Source organism: Hyposmocoma kahamanoa, unplaced genomic scaffold (assembly GCF_003589595.1).
Source record: "Hyposmocoma kahamanoa isolate Upper Pololo Valley unplaced genomic scaffold, ASM358959v1 92, whole genome shotgun sequence".
Classification (NCBI taxonomy): domain Eukaryota; kingdom Metazoa; phylum Arthropoda; class Insecta; order Lepidoptera; family Cosmopterigidae; genus Hyposmocoma; species Hyposmocoma kahamanoa.
In genome coordinates, this window is record NW_020654748.1 from 15404188 (window position 1) to 15427828 (window position 23641).

Consider the following 23641-nt stretch of genomic DNA (forward strand, 5'->3'; position numbering starts at 1 on the left):
TTCCTTCGAATTGAGTTAATGTTTTACCTTACTTTTATTATTAAAAAGATACTCAATTGATTAGGTTTTTAATTTTCCGGTTAATTTTCTCTATCTAATTTCGCCGGCAATTTTTGTTATTTAAGTATGTTATCTTGAAATATAAAATAATTATTCGGGATACTACACACAAATATTTAATAATAATTAAAAATAATATTCTAGAATTTTTAAATAATATAAATTCCACCTAAATTATGTACAAAAAGTTAACCTGAAAATTACCCAGGTAAAATTACACTGTAGCAAAGATGCTCAACTAGTGAATAAATATGGAGAGATATAATAATAATCTCAAATATTATATTATTATATAATAAATATTATAATAATCTCAGTCACACAAAATAAAATGTGAGACCGTTAACATTGCAATTAGTTGTTAAAGTGTTTTCAAAAACAATTGTCCTAATATACATTTTCGCGTTTCGTACGTTACGTTATTTAATTTGAATTTTGGTAACGATGTGTAAAAGCGTAGGAAAATTATTGTTTATAATGTCGTAGCAGTGTTTCTTTGTATTTGAAATCGATTTGTGCGTCAACAAAATGAGCGTTCTACGCACTGTTAATAAAGTTAAAATTTTCTGAATCATACTGAATTTGTTAAACAACAATCACCACATAATTTTTTTATCCACGCTGATTTTTAGAAATAACAAAAATAAATGCGTATCAATACAAGGGCACGGGGGGTACTATTTACAAGTAGTAAATGCGGGCAGCGTCCCCATCTACGCGCGTGTACATCGTGTCGTCGCAAAACGCACCACGCAGTCCTACGCCAATCGCCCCACACATCGCTTCTTGAACATGTATACCACCAATGTCTAGCATTTATCATACAAATAATAATCAAAATAAATCAATATTCTTCTCAATCAATGAAAAGTGCGTAAGGAAGCGTGCGTCTCAAACGCGCAGGTCCGTGTTATATTTTTTTCCCAAGTGACGTTGTCAAGTGTTATTATATTTTTTATTGAGTTATGTTTTGGGCTGTACGGACAATGTATGGAAGTTTTTGAGTGGTTAGAATTGACAGGGTCATAGCTGCTGAGAAGGGGCTTTCGACATACATGAAGGGTGAGCGCATCTTATGTACATTTGTACCTAATTTTGAATTACGTCAAAAAATAAAATTTAGTGCACGCTAAAAATTGTTCAATTGGCTTAGGTTGCCTTTGTCTTAGGTTTTTAACTACATATCATCATCCGCAGCTGTAACTGGTAACATACTTAAGTTTGGTGGCTTCTGCCTATTTCGGCGACTTAAAATTGTTGTAATGTTATTTTTTTCATAATTTAATAGTATAAAAAAGTAAAATTTGAAAATGGTTTTACTTATAATAATACAATGCGATTTATTAATGGCCGTGGATCACGGTGATGATGTGATGATGATGTGTTTAATTTACCTACTGAATTTAACAGTTAATACAAAAGGATTGTGTAGGTTTAAACCTCAAATAATAATATCTACTATGTATTCGTATTGTTAGTTTTCTCTTTGCAACATATACTTAAATTAGACTAAAAAATTAATCTTAAATAAACAACATAATGTATATGTATGTAGATACTAACATACGACATTGACAAAAAGCTGTGTACGTACAATTCAAATATGTTTATTACATTAAATAACAATACACAAAATACAACAGACAATTTTTATTACTTCTATATTTCTTTTAATTTTTAACTAAAGAACTTACATGCTCCTATATTAAAATGTTTAATTTTATGTTTCATAACAATTTTCATTACATTTCTAGAATTTTATGATATTATTATGTATCTCTAGGCTTCCTGTAGAACAGTTTCTATTGCTCAAGAGTCTGAACAATCTTGTTTATTTTCTAAAGGAGATTTGTGTCTTGTTTGAGTTAATAAATGGTTAAGAATGTTTTATGAATATGTATCTTTTCTTATTCTTACAGAGTGCAGCGTGTGCGCAGCGGCGGCGGCGGCAGCGGCAGCCTCTGCAGCTGCTGCAGCTGCATGGGCCAGCTCCAGTGCCGAAGCCTCTTCCACCAAACTTGCTGCACAGGTGGTAAATAGCACTGTGAACGGTGCCGTCAATGGAGCCGTCAACGGTGGCTCACCTAAATATAATGGAAATTGTGAGTATCTGGCTGGTGACTCTTTATTAATAATCTCCTTTATATATAGAGAATTAAATTACCATCACAGACTAGTAATACATAGATAACCAAATTACTATCACAGATTAGTAACATATAGATAACTAAATTACTATCACAGATAGTAATACATAGATAACTGAATTACCATCACTGATTAGCACACTGGTAGCTCAACGTGAGGACGATTGCTCTTTAATTGAGAGGTCGATCGTTCGAATATCTGTAAAGGCGACAGGTGCCTTTGATTTGTGACGTCAGTACATTTATGAGTGTTTAGTAGTGATTCCTCTTGCTAACGGTGTGTAGGAAAACATCAAAGAATGTGAATGTCTAAGACGGCTCACAAACCTTTTAAAACGTTTGAAATTCCCGACCTGCATCGAGAAACCATGATGTGCACAACAGTGGGGCGTATCATTATACGTTATACGGTGATGATGATGTACGAAATTGCACTTGAACCTTAATTGGCAATTTAAGAGGAATGAAATATAACAAATTGTTTTGATCTAGACATTGCAGCTATTTTGAATTCCCATTTGTAAATAGGAAAACAAAGTCCAAGTATATTTCTATAGGTAAAGTAAATTTACATTTGAAAACGTAAATTTTTAAGGTACTACTCGCTCACTGTGTTGACTTTCCTGTGATGAACGAGCAAGAAGAAGGATTGCTTTTTTCAAATTAACTTAAATGCTATGGAATACATTTGAATCAAATTTGTGTAGAATCTAGTTATGGTACTGCACATGCCTTTGATGTCAATGCTCACGCAACTACAATAATTCTGATTTCTTTGATCATAGATGCCACATTTTAGACTTGCTCAATATCAATTATCATCTGAGTCATCAATAGGAATTCGTTCATTTTTATCCGAATGCCGATACTGGCATTCTCGGAAAGTCCACTAAAGTATCCGTCAATGACGCTAGCCGTACAGCTCAGCCATTAATTATATTATAACAATTTTTTTAAGCCCGCCCTAGGGAATCCCTGCTGACACCGCATAAGTACGTCTTGTAGGATGGAACATAGCCTGGAGAGTGTAGTAGCCTCCTCAGACTCCGCAGCGTCCACACATCTTGCTTAGCGAGTTTAAAGTTCAAAATTCAAAAGAAAAAAGTAATAATAGAAATAAATCCGGTTTATAAATATTTATTCCGGTTTTATATTATTTTGTGATCTTTTAAATGTTTATTGCACAAGAAATTGTTGGTAACTGGTAAACGGATCAAAAATTGAAGTGCAGACGTACTCGTTACCGCGATCTAGTAGGGAATGACGGTGGAACGAAACAAAATCAGAATGATGATTCAAAATTTAAAAACGAGTGGCCAGGAACCGGAGGAAAGGCGATAAAAAGGTAGAAAGACGATGTAAGGAGGTCACACCCTCACAACCCTGTATCGCGGATGCCATGGACACACACATAGACAACCACAAATTACAACCAAACTCACGAGAGAAAATAAATGTAGACCATACATATATTTCTCCCGGCCCGGGAATCGAACCTGGAACCTTTGCGTGGCAGTCGTCATCTTCCTTGCTCGTCTCGTCACTTGATATTATAAAAAAAAACCAAAATGTCCGTTATGGTAACCGTTCGGCTACGGAAGCAGTTATTAATAATTTGTAGGAAAAAAGCAGATTTCTCCATAAGAAGAGCTCAAATTTTACTAACTAGTACTATATCACATTTATTATGTTATGCCTACGTACTTACTTTGGATAGAATACAGTCCCACAACAATGCTCCTACTCTAAGTAGCAACAGTTTACTTATTGCTAACCAACATTTAAACTAGAAAACACGACAACAGAAAAGTCTAATCTTTTTCATGTAGTTCATCAAAACATTCAAGGCTTTTCTGGCAACACATTAGAAATAAGTCTTTTTTTAAACGATATTTCCGTTGACGTGTTTTGTGTAACAGAACACTGAAACACACTACGAAGGAAGTAACGACGTGGAAAATTATATAATAGTTAGCTCGTTCATAAGAAAGAACTTAAGTAAAGGCGGATCAATGATTACTATTAAGCGTAATGTAAAATTTAAAGAGCGTAAGGATATCACAGATCTCTCTTTTAAACGAACTATTGAGATTTCATGTGTGGAATTAGATCAGTTTGTGATCTTATGTATATACAGGCCTCCCTCTTTAACGAGTCTGAATTAATCATGGAATGTTTAAAAGAGATTTTACTAACTAAAAAAACCATATTAGTCTGTGGAGATTAAAATGTAAACCTGTTGGAAAACTGTTCTACTTCTTTAAGATTCATTAATTTATTTAAAAGTTTTAACTTGATCAATTTTTTATTGGAACCAACTCGCATCACTGCTTCATCGTCTACTTGTATTGATAACATTTTTTGCAACACAAACGCTGTATCTAAATCAATAATAAATTGCTTAAGATCAGACCATAGTGGCCAATTGGCTACTTTTAATTGTAAAATGAGCAAGAAAGTAGACCAATTTCTCTACATTACTTCTCGATTACTACAAAACGAATCACTAGATTTCAAAAGAATATCGACAATAATTTACATTCCCTCCCCCATATACCGGAAATTCCAAATATTTTATATGGTACGATATTTAATTGCAAAAAGATTAATTTGATAACGTGTTTACATCGAAAACACCCACTTTCCACAGGGAGACTAAATTCAATGACTGGGTAACAGTAGGCATTCATAAGAGTAGGTCTCGTTTGTATGTGTTATAATACTAATTCCAGTGTTATAGAATATGTTAAAAATTATTCAAAAATATTTAAAAAAGTATGTGCAGCTGCTAAGGTTGTTTCACAGCGATAAAATTATATAATCGAAAAATAAATCTAAAACTACTTGGAGTATAATAAATAAAGAGTCAGACAGGGTTAAACAACATGATAGAGATATAGTTCTAGAATTAGACAGCAAACTTATTAAATCAAGCTTTTGAATCAATCTTTTCGAGAATCGCCGTGAACACTACAAAATCATTAAATTCCTCTCCATCTCGTGCTATTGATTTCCTAAAGAAAAATGTTAAAGTTTGTGGCAGTGAGTTTAATTTTCATCAAGTTAATTCAAAATATATCATTAAAGCTTTTAAATGTATACATGTTAAATAAACTGAACATCTCTGGGGCATATCGACTAAAGTTATAGAGTCGGTAATTTATCTAATTTCCCCACATTTAGCTGATGCATCCAGTATGTGCGTTGACGAAGGATTTTTCCCGATTTGATGAAATACGGTAAGGTTATTCCTTTATTCAAAAGCGGTAGGAAAGTTGATTCTAGTAACTATACTTCCATTTCAATTCTACCATCTTTAAGTAAAATATTCGAAAAGGTTATGTTGACTCGGCTACTGTCGTATTTCGGTAGGATTCATATTTTTCATAGTGAACAATATGGGTTTACTAGTGCTAGATCGACTAGCGATGCGGAGGTAGCACTACTAAAACATATCTTTGGTGCTTGGGAAAGGTCCCAGAACGCTATTGGGATTTCTGTGGTCACAAAGAGGTCTCTCAAAGGCATTTGATTGCATGGATCATATTACTCTTATTAGGAAGCTGGAATATTACGGAGTAAGTGGCAAGGCGTTGGGAATTGTCTCGTCATATCTTAACGGTAGAATTCAGAAAGTAGACATAAATGGAGTGACTTCTTTGGGTTGTCCGGTAAAAATGGGTGTTCCGCTGGGCTTAATACTTGGAACTTTCTTATTTCTCATTTATATTAATGATCTACCATTCTTTGTTAAAGACCTTTACGAAATACTATTGTTTGCTGACACATCCTTGATTTTTAAAACAAACAGTTAATGACAATATTAATGACACCCTTTTCAAGGGTAGTTTATTGGTTTAATGTTAACAATTTATTGCTCATTGCCCAGAATACAAAGTGTGTTAAATTTGAATAACCTACATTAAAAGTATTTTAATTGACACGTCATATTACAAAATTGTAGACTACGTGTTAGATACATATGTATGGAAAGACACCTTGAGTCTAGATTCAAACAAAAATGATTCAAAAAGTATTATTATATAGCATTTAAGTTTATTTAAAAAGAGCGATCTCTAGAGATTCTTGCTTGTTCTTCTCAGAGAGGTCAGCATAGTGAACGAACAGTAGCTTAAAAATAAAATAACGTTTTCAAGTATAAAAATTTTACCTATGGAATAAATGATTATTTCACTTTGACTTTGACACGTGAAGTAAATGAGCACAGTTTATATTCAGATATTTATATATATATATTGGGATGTATAGAGACTGCTATATTGTGCCTGAAGCGTATTGTCCATTACTGTACAGACAGGAAGATTTTAATCTATGATGGCTTAGATTCGCTGAAGGAAGGATTTAGTGTCCAATGCATGTCCAATGAGTTACTTTGGAGAAAAATGAATTGCGCTTCTAGTCTAAGTCTTGGAGTCTGTACAGGACGAAGTATGGAGCACAATAGGAGAGTGAAATCTCACCACAGCTCTTTAAATTGTATATTAATGGACTTGGAAATATTAACGTAACACCACTGGTCAACATGTTAAGGTGTTTTCTTATGATGCTTATTACGAGAAACAGATTCGCGATTTAGACTGCCAACAGATGAACTGCACACCTGCAGTTTCTACATGCAGTCGCGATCAACTGCATCCAGTTGAAATATCAATTGCATGCAGTCGAGAGTTCAACTGCAAGCGTCAGCTGCAGGCGATAGTTCGAGAGCCAATAGTAGCAATTGACATTATTAAAAGAATATTTTTTTTTTGTATGAAAGAACTTGATTTGTAATGGCAACAGGTTTAATGTACTTAATGGACAAACAAAACCACAATTGATGAAAGTTTTCTTGACGCAATTGCATCGTTTGCACAATTTTTTTTTTTTGTAATGGTACCTTTGTTTACATTTTTATATTGATAGAAGTTGACACGTATGGCTCCCATGCCATACTCATAGAGCTGTCTCCTTGTTAAGCCATCTCGGTTGCAGCATAACTGACATTCTTTGCGTTGTGGGTGGTAGGGTTGACTGCCCGATCATGTTCCATTGTATGAGACTATACTCACCGTTAGTTTAATGTTTACTTTTTCGGTTCTTTTGTTTGTTTTCACATTAGTACACCCTGATGAAACTTTGTCTTACAATAAACGGTGTCAATTTGAATTGTATTATAGATAGTGTTGCATAAATCTGTAATAAAAACATAGTTATATAACATTTGTTTTTGGAAATTAACTTTTCCAACGAAATGATGTTAGGAACATACACTTAATTTGAATATAGAGATATTCTTATTAGGGAAAAGTAAATAAATACGAGTGTTTACTTGCATAATTATTTATAATTAGCCGCTAATTTGTATTTAATTTAACCGTTATTTATGTTGTACTTTGTGGCTCTACACCGTCTATAGTGTTAAACGTGGTTATTGTTAGTCATAATAGTAAAGTTTTGCCTCTTCTCAACTTGGAGCTTGCGTTGAGTTTAATTTTCACTCTTCCAATTATAACTTCGCTGACCTGTCACGGTCTGTAGCGTTAATCGCGGCTTTTATGAACTTATTTCATGGTCTCTACCAGGTTATAACGTATCGCTGTTATAAGGTCTTCTTCTTATCGTATCGATGCTTCTTTTATTTTGGGACTATATTGCCTTTGAGTAGTATGTTGCCCCGTCGTGACTGCGCCATCCATGGCTGCGTAGAGATCTTCTCTCGTACAGGTTTAAGGGCAGGAGGGGCATACGAGCAAGTGCTGAATGGACTGTGTTGGGGCACCGCAGTCACATCGGGTTAGACTAGCATCTCTAAACTTTCATTTACACATATTGTCTATGCAGCGACCTACCTGAGCACGAAGTCGATTCAAGGACTTCCACATAGATCACCGCAGCTTATTATCTAGTGATAGTTGCTCTTCAAGGATTATGAAACTTATGGCTTTTGTGGCGCGCCGGAAACTTTTACGGCTTTTGCGGTGAGCTCGTGGATTTTGGTGGTCATACAGAGGGTGTCATCTGACTCCGTGTAGCATGCTACATCCCGAAGCACGTATGGTGGTACAATAACTGTTAGTGGATGTACCATATTGAAGGGAGTTGGCTTGAGATAGCCAAAGATTAAGCGTACCGTTTCGTTGAGCGCTACGTCAACAAGCTTAGCTTGTGCAGGCTTATAACTTACCAGATATGGATATTCGCCAGCAGAGAAACGCATTGCCGTATCCGTTGCTCGTAGGACATCTGGTGCTGCTCCCCAATTCGCGGATAGACGTCGAAGGAGGTCGTTGCGTAAGCTGAGCTTCAATTTGATCTTTTTTGATTTGGCATAAGTTTGAACAGATTGTTACTGATGATTTAGAGGACAATCGGTATGTTATTGATTAAGACTCAAAAACGTAACATCAATGTGCAAACAAATTATAATTATATTCGCTCATAGCATTCGTATCAAAGGCATATGCAGTAGTACTATGTCGTGGCCTTCCGAATCATACATGAGAACCCGAATCAGTTGCGAGATTCAGAGCAGGATTAAAATTGATTTTACGTCATTCCTTCTCAATGAGCAGTAGAGTTAAGGTGAAAGGTTATCGTTTATTTAGGATTATATATATTTTATTACGTTATTACGAAAATATCTTGACGATAAGCAGCTTAATATGTAGTTTAGAATATTTACAAAAAAAATTGCAACTCAGAAATTAGTTGTAGTAGTATGCGTAATTAAGTTCTAACAAGAATATATTACTCGGTACCAAGAAAAGAACCAAATCGATTCGTTTGATTATACCTACTTTTATATTAGGGTCGGCAAGCACCACCCCTCAATGGAAACGCCTATCAAAAACACAACAATACATAAAGCGGTCGATTTCGAATGTGAGGCACGTGCTTTGCCAATTTTTTCTCCCTCTAGCGGAAATTTTACTCTACATTTTGTTCGCTGGGTATAGAGTTTTTACCCCACTTAGAAATTCTCTAATTTTAAAATAGATGGCGTCAAAAAGTACCATGTAGAGCGCCACCTTTGGTTCACTTATAATACTGCGTAGTAAATTTAATTTCAACGTAAGTTGTACTTTATTATAGTTCGTAATATATTTGATAGATGTCTTCACCGTATACAATTTTAATATCATCTACCAGGGTACTAAACTAGCATAGGTATAGAGAGCTTAATAAGAAGATTGATGTTTAGTAGTTTGAACCGTTTTTATCTCAATGACATAGAGTTGTATTTAAATTTCAAATGCCAAACTTAATGTGCTCTTGACTCTATATTATAATAATATAACAAAAAATTAGATAGTAGGTACTTGCTTACAGGATCTAGACCTCCAATTGTTATTATTGGATACGTATGTACATACACCGTATTATTCATATAACTGAGTACAGATAATTGGAGACAGGGAGAAGAAAATTTCGTAAAAAAGAAAAAAGTATGAAATTCCTCATATCCCCACTAAAATAGTACTTGCTATGCAGTGGAGATTCGTGGGAAAAATCTCCACCAAGGTTGAGATTGATTTTCAACGCCTACAACAAATCAACACCACGGCGCATAGGTAATTGTGTTTTCCATATATTTAAATGTGTAATAAAAAAGTTGCTTGTTTTTTCCCCTTTTTACGGGCAAGGAAAGTAAACAAAGGTACTTGGCACCTATTATTAATATCATGGTGATGATTTTTTTACCACAAATCCCCACTGAGTGCATATACTACGTTTGTGAGAATTGGTGAAGGTGTTCAGCTTCTGAGGAAGAATTCTGTAGTCATTGTACTTTGAAGATTTATTAAACAAATATTATTTAATTTAATGTTAGTTAATATCTTGACATGACCATTATTTCATTAATATTAAGTAATTTTAGCTTGTAGAGAATTTCAAATAAGCAGGATACAATTCCGTTGCCGTTATGCCGGCGATAAGGCTATAGTTTTTAATTTGTTGTTTTGGTTTTTCCATTTCTTAACAATGTTATTATTTACGTGGTATTGGCGGCTTTTGTTCTCTTTGAAGTATGAGTTTGTTTAAGAGGATATCAGTGGAAGGGAACGTTAACTAGATATAAATAGACTCAACTAACATGGAACTATGGAGTATTTTTATCATAATAAAATTGAATTTATTAAATAAGAATAAGTCATGATTAACAATGGGAATAATTGCGACTTACATTAAGTTTTCCGTTACATATTCTAAGCGTTTATTACATTGCTAACTAGCACATGAGGGATGGACAATTGGGAGAAAGTCAACAATCACTCGGGTTCCTTTATTTCCAAAACTCGTCTTGTGACGTGTGTATTGTCAGTGCATAATCACATATGGATTAGATCGATCACAATGGGTCAACTCGTCAGAAAGTGACATGGCGAAGGGGTAACGCGTTTTAGGGCAACCCTCCTCCTAAATTTTGCTTTATTTCGCATTGATAGAAATGAGGAAGATGGTTACAGAGTTAATAAAAGAAATTAAAGAAAGTAATAATATTATAAATAAAACGAGACTCTTATCTGATGCCCGTATGTGTACGTAATACGCTTGTGTGTGAGTACAGCTGTAATCTAAGGGGTGGTCAACGTCGCTAAGTAATAAAATCAATGTCGTTACAAATTTGAGCGGAAGTATTTATGGAAAATTTCACCACGATGAGAACTTGGTTCGAAGATGTTGTGACCTCTAAATTCATCTAATAGTACCTTCTCATTCCGTTCATAAAGTCGGAGTTCGGAGTAGGTATCTCGATTTGAATAAAGTTCGACGCAAACTCCACATTCCGTTAAAAGTTGATTCCGATAAACTACAGCGATCAAAACTTCTTGATGTTTTTTCAATTTCTACAAAAATTTACTAATGCAATGAAATTCAATTGTGATTGCTCTACCTGTCAAATTTGTTTTGCCAGAGTTGTTTTGTTTGAGATGTAAGATTTATTATGCTTTAAAATTTAATTTTGCAAAGTCTAAAGAATAGTACGTACAAAAATCGTAGTGGGTACGTAAATATCTTTGGAAATCGTAAACAAATACATTATAAAGTGTATTGTATTGACATTTGACATAAACAGTATCAAGATAGCATTATGAAACCCGAGCGGTCGTAAAATTATACTACACAATACGTATGTAGAGTGTTCGTGTCCAGTGAAGGGTAAATAGATACATAGTTATTCAAATTGTTTTTTGTTCTACTAAATTGGTTTCAATGACAATTTTTGTGAAGAAAACAGAACAACGAAAGTTAGAAAAATTTTCCTTTGAATTGATGTAGAGCATCAAATATTGTGCATCGCCGTCGCCTTTCGTGGTCCGCTAGACCTTAGATGGGTTGCAGTAGGAATTATTTTTTTGTTTAAAGTTTAGATTTTAGATGTTTTGTTTCGGCCAATGTTCGAGTTTGGCTGTCAGTGCGACTCAGCGTTATTGTTCCGCTGTATTGTAGAGATATGAATGGTGGCATGATAGCCAGTAAGCATGTTGTTGACGCCTTACCGTCAAGTGATATATTTCGATTTAGGGTAAGTAAAGCAAAGTGTCCGGCGCTTTTGGGCGGTGCACACGTTCCGTTAACTTCTCTATTTTAAAAACTACTTGCTTGACGATATCCGGGAAGGGACGGACCGCATCACCGCGCCCGTCGACTCCACCATTGCCACTCATTTTCGATGCAGTCGACCTGCGTACGCGTCGCTGGCCGCTTCGCGCTCACGCGCGTCAGCTCTCATGCACCCTACAAATTTTGGTAGTTTATAAGTTGTTATTAAATGTGTAATTGTTACACCAGATAACTTTTAGTAAAAACAGTGCCTTGAATTTAGACGATGGATATTCCAAAGAGGTGATATTTGTGGTGTCAGTTAAGAATTTTTAGTTACTATGAGCGGAAGGGAAGGCGGAAATGCAGTTCCGTCTTCTAGTAAGTATTCTCAAATTTTTTAAATTTTTTTATGTCACTTTACGATTTTAAGTTGCGCTGAGTATTTCCCATGTTTTGTTACATTCACCCGTCTATACACGTGGTTTGAAAGGGGGGCGCGCATAATCGACTTACGTCAAAAGCTGTTCTTGCATTGGAACTTGACATGGCCCTTATCGAGCGGATGTGTTGTAGTACGCACTCCCGGGAAGACAATCACTGACAATTGTTTTTAGCACCATTGAAATTATTCAAATTGAGGTTAATAGTCTCGTTTCATTTATGTCGCACATATGCGTACCATGTTTATTTGGTATCGTGTTGATCAACAACACTAATTATAAACACTGTAATTAGTGAGTGCCTTGAGCGATGATACAATATCAAGTATAAATATACTAATATATGCAAATGTAAATGTAAATAAAAATGTGAAATGTAAATATCTTTACTGTGTTTTTTTAAACTTTGTTATAATTTAGAATTTGTTTATTTTGATGCATTTTCTTAAGTATAAAGTCTCAGCCTCATTTAGATTTTGCGTGTAACTAATACTGTGTGTTTTCATTTAGTAGTCATATTATCAAATTAAAAACAAATGACGTCGCAATTCTAGTTTTAATCATACGAGGTCTACGCATCAAATAGTAATTGTTTACTAGACGATTCCGTTTTAGTCGCTAGAACGTGCGTGCGACTCACTTGCAACCTATACGAAAAGATATGTGTGACTGTCTAATTTTCCACTCTAATCTTGTGGTGGTAAGGTTTATATTTCTAGTTCTTATTCCTATTTATATTTGTCTGTTTTTGTGAAAGAAGTTTTGTGCTGTCGAACCGCCTGCATTTCGGAAGGACCTTAATCTCTTCGCTCCCCACCACTCTTCCACTACGTGTTTTTGTCGTGGACATACCAAAGTTAGTGACGAACGAGTTATCGATATTTTCATGGTAACTACAAATTTTGTTTACAGTCTGTATTTTTCACGCATTTTAATAAGTGACTTTAGTGGTGCTCTTTCTGCGGTCTGTTTGGATTAATGATTAATCAATTCGAATTGATTTTATCGTGATGAAATACGTAGGTAATATGAATCATCCCATTACGTACTCGCTAAACTTTTTGTACTATAACTACGCCATAGTTTCGAAAAGTCGCCAAAGGCAAATGTGCTTATTATTCATGGAGAGTTACTGAAGAACTATTGGAATTTTTAGAAAGTCGATGTTAAGTAACGTTACGTCGCTTCCCTACAGCTGGGTCCGAGTTCGTAGGCAGTCAATTAAATCTGAATAGTGGTACATTGCTCCGTCTCTTTCACACTTAGCTTAAGATCCCGAAGCGCAAGCGCCACTTGACGGTGATTCACGTTCGAATTCCATACCTACGATTGATAACAGCAAATAGTAGTGAATGGTGGGACCATTTTAGGTAGTAGGCCATTTCATTTGTTTGCTTCGCATGGCTGTCGCGATCATAGAAAAGTGTTTTGGATGCTAAACACCCCCCTGCTAAACACGGATTGGGCACTAGCTACATGGGTGTTAGGATGTTTTGTCGATATTTTATCTTCTCAATTCCTTCGGAAACTTATGCAAAGTGATAATTAATTTTGGTATTTAGGTTTGATTTAGGTTACATTATAGAGAAAAGCAAGAAAATCTTATATTTTTTATTTAACCACGTGTCACTTTGAACGATATATCTATTATTAAAACATAATTTGCTTCTGTATCATGACTTAAAGCATTTTCATTTACTATGGCCTCCTCAATTACACGTTAATGGTTTGTAATTTGCATCAGTGTTAGTCTCGTTCTTATGCTGCATCCGTTTTCAATTATATTGCTCTGCTGGGCATAGATTTAAGGGTAATTTATTGGGTCAAAGTAAACGACATTGGTCAAATGAGGGTTTGTATATGAACTAAAAATGTCTTATTGAATCAAGTATTTGCCACGTAAATTGACTATGTTTTGACACGATAAACATAGTCATTTAATAAATAAGGTTGAATTTTTGACGGTTCCTTTAATAAGTAATCGTAGTTGTTCAGGAAATTTTAAATAATATGGTATGGCATACACATAATCTTATCGATAGATAAAAAGAAAAATTTGAATGTTCCATAAATACCTTAAAGAGTCTACGATGTTGATGCACAACTGTCAACAAATTTACTTTTCTATCTACAACTTAAGTAGACACGTAAGATTTGTCGAGTTATTTTAACCTACTCAGTGGTATTGTGTTATATATGTTATGAGTGTTTATAAGTTCTATGTCAAAATTTAATTCTCATTTCTTAACACTCTATCTAAATGTTATTTAATGATGATTCGGAATAGCTGCCCGCTAACTAATAATGGTCTCAATGCATAATCGTGTTATAATAAGACATCGAAATAGGGAGCACAAACAGTAAAATGTACCTTAAAATATGCGTAGAATTTCCCCTTCCTGATTTTAAAATAACATGAGCTTAAATTAACTCATGTTGGAAATAGTATAATAGCTGCATGAACTAACAATAAACCGGAATTGTCACGATTTCCAACTTTAGTTGGCTGCCGAATGTCGTGGGGGCTGTTTTTATTTTCATCTTTATCTATTGATAGCAAAAACACGTGCAAAATATGTTTTTGTCACGTGGAAAGTTTGTAATTTTTTGGTAGCAAAAATAACTTTTGTTGTGTTTTGTAGATATTTGTGTTCTTCGCTGCCCGATAATCAAGTAGATTTTAGTTGTGATTATGTCTTTTACAAAAAAAAACTTACATAGCAATTGCAGGATTACATAAAGAGTTCAGAATATAATAGCGACGCAATATTGAGATCATTTTGCAAATATTGTTTAACGAAGAAAACTCGTAACATAAATATGAATGTAGTATTTTCGAACGGAACACCTAAAGCTAAGTGCGCTGGTTGAAAGGAATGCGATCAAAAGTTACGCATACATAAAAAGTTTGGCTGCATTGAAATTCCAAAGTGTAGAGAGGAATGAGTAGATGCGGGCAGCAGCGGAGGGAGAGGTGAAGCGTGAAGCGACTTGCGCGCACCATGCTGGGTAAACAAAACAGATACACGACTTGGATGCATGCGCTCGCGCCGCTACTGCGCGCCTTCGCTGCCGCACTTATTTCTTAGATAAAACATCTAATAACTTACTTAACAATACCTGAGCTATGCGAAGAACTTAACTTTCTAACTTACAATTCCATAATAGCAATTCTGGTAATGCCGATGACTGTCAAGGTGTCAACAATGCACATGTCATGTAGAAAGTTATGAATGGCTATTACAATTTTAAGTGAAAAATATGCGCGCATTCATACATTATACGTAATAAATTAATAACTAATGATTTCGTGATTGATAGAAAATTCCGTTCTTATCGTCGGTAGACGTATGTCACTTGGGATACCAATAGGTACCAGAGCTATGCGGAATTCATCAAAAATCTTTAAAACATGTGTTGAAACGCAAGCCATGTAAAACTTGGAACAGGTCTTAACGCTTTCTCATTAATGCTGTGTAGGGAATGATAAATATTGAGCGTGTGCCGAAGCAGGTTGTGCGGTATACCGGCTAGGTGCAGTGCTGCGGCGATGAATGAAGAAGTACCAGAAACGCAACCTAAATACCGGACATTCTTTGAGTCCCCGCGCCGTCGTCGCCACGTGTACCCATCAACTCGCTTTTACCGCTGCCGCCGCCCGAAATACTGTGCTTAGCTTACATGCCAGCACACAGAAATGTATATATCGACTTAGCAAGCTTGCCAATAACCATGCATGGGTTTTGTATAAGACCATGGAATGTGCGGCTATTTTATACTGCTTTGTTTTGAAAGCTGAATTTGTAGTACTATATAGGTGAATGGTGGATCTCTATAGAGAAAACAACAACTTTTTCAAGATATACGATGAAACGTATAGGGTTGTGGTAAGACACAAAATAGAAAGTACTGTGTCGCATTTTGAAATCTTTGAAGCTAAGTTTAACTAATTTCAAATTGTTATTTGTGGGACGAAACTAAATTGTAAAGATGTTGTGAGAGATTCTTAGTCATCCACTTATTATCGTCTTGCTTTTAAAGAATCTGCCAAAAATATGTACTATTACAAGATGCGGAAATGTTTCATTGATTACTCATTTTACGATGACTGCTCGTTAACCCTGTAACGTGACTAATTTATTTATTCGCAAGAGAGACCAAAATTAACCTATTTTAAACTTGATATGCCTAAATTATAAGTCTTTCAATTCAACAAAATGACATAAACAGCAGAGTATTCTTTCATTCGGTTCCCACGTTATTTTTTGTTAGGAGCGCGATAAGGGGAATAGTGTACCCTTTCTTAGTATGTACAGTAAACGATCGTGGGCCTTATTTATTGCTAATAGATTCCCGAACGGTAAAATGTCTATTTCAGTATGCATTTATAAAAAGGGGACGATTCATTTAATGCAATCTCATTATTTATTTTCTAATAAAATGTATCCTGGTACTACATTTAAATACTGTAGTTAATCAAAAATTAGGTCAGTTTTTAATCATAAACTTTCCTTCTTGAAAAATCTCCGTCGACGTAGGCAGTCAAAGCGTTATTACTTTTATTAGATTATACTGCACTCAAAGTCGAAATGAATTAGCTCATGAATGTGGAACACCCACGGTATCAGATATTAAATGTCAAATTGTGCCAACTATTGATTTCTCTACGTCAGACTGTAACGCTATTCACTTTCTTGTCAAATTATTATTCTATACAGTTCGATATTTCGCGAACATAGTAGCAGTTTTTGGAAACGAACATTCTTTGCACAAAAATTTAAAAGAGTATGGTATGGTGTAACGGCCTGATGTCTGCAACTCGACGTCCAGGCGCCTATTTTGCTTGTGGTGGGTGCAAGGTCCTACTCGTGCCACCCAACCTCCTCCAAAAATCACAGCACCCTCCTGGGTTTATTGAAGACCTCGATAAGCGACCTCGGCACATCGAGTTATATCGCCCAGTAGTTGTAATGTCGACCAGGTCGACGTAAAAAAAAAAACAAATTTTTCTGTGTGTTCTTTGTATTCATAATAATGATTAACAATGTCCTTTATTGAATTTTTATATGGAGTGTAAAGCGGCAGTTGCTACATCCTTGCTTATTTAAAAAAATATTTATATCTTAAAGAGCTACAGCGGGCAAAAGTAGCACGCGTTAGGCAATTGACTACTTTACTGATAAAGGCGGTAGATAACAATTTACGTTTGCTTGCAGGTGCGGGCGCGGGGTCGACAGGGGTGACAGGGGTGACACGACGCGGGCGCTGCAAATGGTTCAACGTCGCGAAAGGATGGGGCTTCATCACGCCGCAAGACGGCGGGCAGGATGTCTTCGTACATCAGGTAACAACAAATTTATGGGTCAAGGCAATTGGCTTGATCACACTAAACAAAAGGTCCGTGAATTTGAGGCGTAATACGCATTATTCTCGAATTTTGAATGACAAATATTTAGAGGCCCTTTAATTTCAAACCACACGTTATTCTATATTTTCATGTATCGTTGTTAAAAGTGATATAGACATCATTTTGAGAATATGTGACGTTATTTTGAGAATATACTTTATTGTATCCTGTATTAGTGTGAAGTTGTTTAAGGGTCGTATTCCAGAACTCTACTCAACACTCAAGTCAGGACATGAGTATTGCAGTGAGCACTGAAAATCATATTCATGTCCTTGCCATTAGGGTCGTATTTCCAGTGCTTCAAATCATACTCAAGTCTGCTCAAATCCTGACTTGAGCATTGAGTAGAGTTCTGGAATACGACCCTAGGACAGGAGGAATACATTCTCAGTAGGCAGGCATTTTACAGGTTACCCTACTTTGAGAGTCTGGCGTCTTATCTTGTAACGTTTCAACCTTTACTTAGTTTTAAAGTACTGCTATACAAAAAAAAGTTATTATTATTATAAATTCTTATTGGAATTGTATGATAAATTTCTTTTTGGATTTCGGGAACATGAATTTAAAAAAAACACTTTAATTTAAGACACATAAAAAGAATCGCCGCTATTAAAGAACAAAAGTCAGTTATTATAAAAACAAAACATGAAACAACGTATTCGCGTGCGTTATTTTGTAGTGAGTCATAATAGAATTTGTAGAAAAATAAATCCATTCACAAGATATGGTGGCGTATCTAGCGGTTCACCCGATAGTACGCTTGTTTGTTTGTTCGGCTTATCAAGGCCGGATGTTTTTTCTATACATTTGCGCCATCAAACTAGTACTTCGCTTCATTGCAGCGGTAAATTTATATTAGGTCAAGACTATGTTATTGGATGTCGATAAGGTTGATTTTTTTTCTCATAAATGATAAGTTTCTGAAAGTGTGGAGCTACAATACATATATTAATACGAATTTTTATAAAGAACCATTCGTCATAGACTCCGCGAATCACATCAGACCTCAGGTATTGCGTGGGTTGGATACCCACACATGGATACAGCAATACCTGAATATCAAATTACACTAAGTAATAAGCCTTTGAAATAATATTCTGATGACTTATTTTGACTTTAGCGTTTCAGTGTCATAGACTCGCTACTACTATACTATTTTATGATTATTCATTAACTTTCTGTAACTAATAGTTTTAGAAACTTATTACAAATAAAAAATAATAATAAAGATAAAACCTTCCCTCAGCTCAATATTGTTCTGGACAATATAAGTGTCGTCGTTGCATTTTAACACGAAGTACATCAAATCGGAAATAATTAAATAGTTTAAGTGTTAAATTAAAAAGTGTTCTAATTACAGAGCGTCATCCAAATGCCAGGATTCCGGTCTCTGGGCGACGAGGAAGAGGTGGAATTCGAGTGCAAGGAGTCCGACAAGGGATTGGAGGCCACACGTGTGTCCGGGCCTTCCGCTGTAGATTGCCAGGGCTCGCATCGCCGACCACTTTCTAAGAAACGATTCCGGAAAATTCGGTAACTTTTTAAATTTTATGTGGTATAAAATTGACAATATTCTTGGAATTTGCCATAAAAATGTTGTAAAATTTCGAAGTGGTGTTCCAGAGGTAATGGTATACGATTCGTTTAATACGAAGGTTAGTCATTTAAACGTATTTAAATGCTGTCCAAAAAGTCTATTAACATTATATACAGCGGCAGGAAATGCCGTAAAAATATTTAATACAGCTGTATAAAATGTTTATCAAATTAATTTACTATAAAAACGATTTGATACGACATTCTTATAATTTTATATGATGTTGAACTGATAGTCTTACAATCAGTTACAAGCAGAGAGCTCGTTGTGGAAGAATCCGTTCAGGGCAGTACTGCCGCCATACATGTGATGGTGCATTGAAAAATTCGCGACCTAACGAAGAAAGCAAAGTTACATACCTATACAAATATTTATTTTCATTCATTCATTTTCATTTCATGTGATCTCCATCTATCTCTATACATTTCTTCCCTTTGGAAAGCTTCTATCAGTTATATAAAAAAATCTTCAAGCTTTTCAAAACACTGATGAAGATTTCTAGTCATCGATATATTTTTTAGGTTTGGGAACAGAAGTCCAAAAGTGTCAAATCAGAAAAATAAGCTGAGTTGGACAGTAACTCGAAACCACAATCACGAAGTTGATTGTAGCCACGATGGTGAACGTTTTTTTTTTGTCCTGAGAAATCTTGAGCGTATTTTTAATTTCTTTGAGCAAACGACGTAAAAGGGCGCAGTACTATGCTGAGTTAATGGTTGTGTAGTTAACCGTGATGACATTTCATGGTGAACTTCAGTTCAGATTTTTGCGATTAAAAGCTGGCACTGCAACTGTTATGGGCAGACGAGTTGCTTACCATAGATGCACGCTTGTACATGCCGTCACTTGATATCATAAAAAAAGCACTTAAAATTATTCATTATACCACTTTACTCCGAATTCGGTTTCCGCAGGGGACAATATTAGGTCCTATTTCACTTACTTATTACTTAGTCGTTATCTAAATTGATTTTTAATGTTAAGAAAGTATTCTCTATAGTATGACGTTTAAACTGTAAGCAAAAACATAATTCCATAAAAGCTTTACGTGAATACTACGCAATATTTATATACAATTATAAATTACTATCCAGCAGCTAACTTCAGATAATAATTGAAAACATTTTGTTATCTTTACAGTTGTTACAACTGCGGCGAATTCGCCAATCATATAGCGGCAAAGTGCAGCATCGGTCCACAACCAAAGAGATGTCACAATTGCAAGAGCGAGGACCATCTCATTGCTGACTGTCCTGTAAAGGTACATATCCTTAAGGATGGTTTCAAAGCAGTGCGGATTTATCTGCGGACCGTCCCGTAGGGCACCGGAGCACAGTAACAAGTGTGGCGTTAAAACATCATTTTACAGTAACGATGACGCAGATTGCTCCGTACGGAACACAGTCCGCGCGAACTCTGCACAAGCCACCCGTGCGTTCTTCGTAGGCGACTGTCTTCCATGAACATCCGCACTAAAATAAATCCTCGATTCAGAGCACTGCGGATTCTACGCAAGCAGACATTCCATACGGACCGTACGCACAGCTGTGAAACCAGCCTTATACGTCTGGCCGTTCTAAAACAGAGATACTTAGAAATTATGACGAAACTTCAAATCTAAACGTACAATGAGTACATATAATATTACGGGATAGACGGTACTAATGCGGACACGTTAAACCATTGTTTAACAATTTTATTACTGGTCATCCATTACACGTCATGACGTGTAATGGATACCGAGTAATAAGATTGTCTAGTAAATTTTTTACGAAGGACAACCAACATTAAAAGCTTAAATACTTGGAGTAGGGCTAAATTAACGGAATAAAACTGAGTCCTCGCTGTGTTGCCCAGAATACTGGCCGCATTCCCCCTTTGTACAGCTTTGTCTTTGTGTCATATTTACTTAATAGCTTATTTTCTATGTAAATTCTAACTACTATATTATTGGACGTTAACGTTATAGGTCGAGAAGAAGAAAGAAGACCCACAGTCTAACACTTCGGGCAGCTCACAGGACAGTCAAGGAGTCAGCCTGAGTAGCCCGCAACAGTAATTTGGCTTCCGGTACTCTTAGGTCACTAGAGATAAAACACAGAGTATAAAATATTATGCTATTAAAAAAACACCAGCCAATACCGTACTGGTTCCGTTTCAGTACGTTTAGGCTCAAGTCACACTGAGGTAGAGCCGAAGCCTCGCGTCGCGTCCTGTTTTTTACCTACAACGACTGGCGACGCGCGTCGACGCGCTTCAACGTTCGCAATAGTGCGCCCAGATCACAGCGCTCCATAACGACGCTTGACTCCATATTTGCGTAACACAAACTTGTACATTAATAATTGGAAAATAGAGATGAATAGGCGAAACACATGACGCGTCTCGACGCTTCGACTCTGCGCCAGTGTGAGTTGAACCTTAAAGTATCTTATAAGACCTTCTAATAAGATCGTAAGCGGATGAGCTGAAATTATGCGTTAAAGTCAAATTAGTAGGTCATGTTTGACATTTCATGATTTGATTGGTATCTGACCCAGACCTATCATTGGATAATCACCAGAATAAATCGATCTGATGTACCGTTTCTGGCTCATTCATTTACATTCAGTATGCATTACCCGTCTATCTTAAGATTTCTTACCTTAGATGGGTAGACGTTTAGACTTTTTGGCGGCATTTATTATTATCTTAATTTTTATTATTTACTTAATTCGAAACAAAAACTAAGCGAACTTCATTCCAAAAGTTTAAGTATGTAATTATGATATTGTTTTGTGTTCAATAATTTGAGGCAACTGTTTTCGAGCTTTTGTTTTCAGTGCTATAGTATTTAAGGCTTAGAACAAAGTATCCTACCTCATTTTTAAACTTAATATTATTAAATTCAGTAACTGTAGAAGAATAAGTAAAGACTGATCAGTACAAATCCGTAACGTAGTACAAACTCTATTTAATTGATAGGCAATATGTAACCTAAGTTTGCGAACGTAAGTACAAATTTATGTGTTCGAGTGTCAATATGTTAATTTTACGTATATTATTATTATATTTACCCAAAGTTAAGTGTGTGTTCGTATGATTATGATTTTGTTGCTATATTATATAACGACAGACTTTATGTTATTTTGTAGGTTGTAACACATTGGGAGGTAATAAACACAAATCACGAGTAAAATAGTCATGGACATATTTAACGCTAAAAGCAAGGTTGAATTAAGATAACAATGTTCATACGAACCAAAACATACACGAATGTTTAATTTTGAAAACAGAATTACTACAATCGTCTTGTTGTTTTCGATTAAACATTCTTGTGTATGTGGCCAGTGTTTGACATGAACGTTTAAGTCACGTTTTTCAGCGTTCCTCTAAATATATCCGTGAGTATACTTTAACGGATAACTAAATACCTCGTAGAAAACATAAGAGTACAAATATAAATTCAGAATTAAATTTTAATCTGTAGAAGATTCTCACGTATTTTCGTGAAGATTGATATCAACACAAGTTATGTACTGTGTAGGTCATGCCACTGTCATTGGTCAGTAATGTTAAATTTTCCATAAAAAAATTCTCATACTCGTAAAGCTTCGCTGATTCCTTCAGACCTTCAGTTTGCATGTATCTTCACTAACTTAAGAGTTTACCTTCAACTTGAAAGTGCAAAATGGATTAAGAATCTGCAATACAAATAAATGACAACAAAATATGAGTATCTTAGTTTTGATGTATGTTTGAATGAAATATATAATTTCCTTCACAATACAGAGAAGATTGATGTACGTGCCAAAGTCAAAGTAACTTTGTTGCAATAATATTTTATAACTTATTTTATTATTAGAATATAAAAATTACCAATGCAGTAAATCCGATTACACTTGTATCGCATCTTTTCAGGAAAAACATGGAACACGGTTATGTTGCTTTTTTCAGTACTTTTTTTAAGCAGTGGTAGCCGTAAGCAGAGGTTGATAAGGTTTACACATACTGCGCAACGTATTGACCTATGCCTGCTCTCGAATCGTTTTTCATACGATTCCATAGAGCATAGTGCTGACATCCATTCGCGCAACGTACGAAACGATGTCACCAAGCGTAGAGTTACGTAACTAGCGCTCAAGCAAGAATTAATAAAAAATTGGATATTCGTTTCTATAATTATAACTACATTTTGCAATCATAAGAACAAATGTAACCGACTGATAAAAAGTAGAGTCGTCATTTAGCAAATGCAACTATTTTTTCTGTTAGATATCGCGGTCTCATGGTCACGGCTAAGTTAGGACCTGCAAAGGGGCCGAAACGTTGGTTTGCTTGAAAATCCTAAAAAATAGTTTCATTTCCTATATGTAACAGTCGTGAAAACCTAAGAACTCGGTATCTTTAATTAGATCAATTTCAAATGTTTTGTATCTAAAAAATTCGTGATCAAGCA

At 35.4% G+C, this 23641-nt stretch overlaps 1 protein-coding gene across 1 annotated transcript; it reads left to right on the forward strand.

Moving 5' to 3' along the window:
- The first annotated feature begins 1767 nt into the window (after window positions 1-1767).
- LOC113236629 (protein lin-28 homolog) lies at window positions 1768-21516 on the forward strand. The gene is made up of 5 exons (XM_026472789.1): window positions 1768-2162; window positions 17416-17543; window positions 18967-19139; window positions 20344-20464; window positions 21173-21516. Exons 1-5 carry the CDS (start codon window positions 1943-1945, stop codon window positions 21260-21262), a joined length of 732 nt encoding a protein of 243 aa, XP_026328574.1. The 5' UTR covers window positions 1768-1942; the 3' UTR covers window positions 21263-21516.
- The last annotated feature ends 2125 nt before the right edge of the window (window positions 21517-23641 follow it).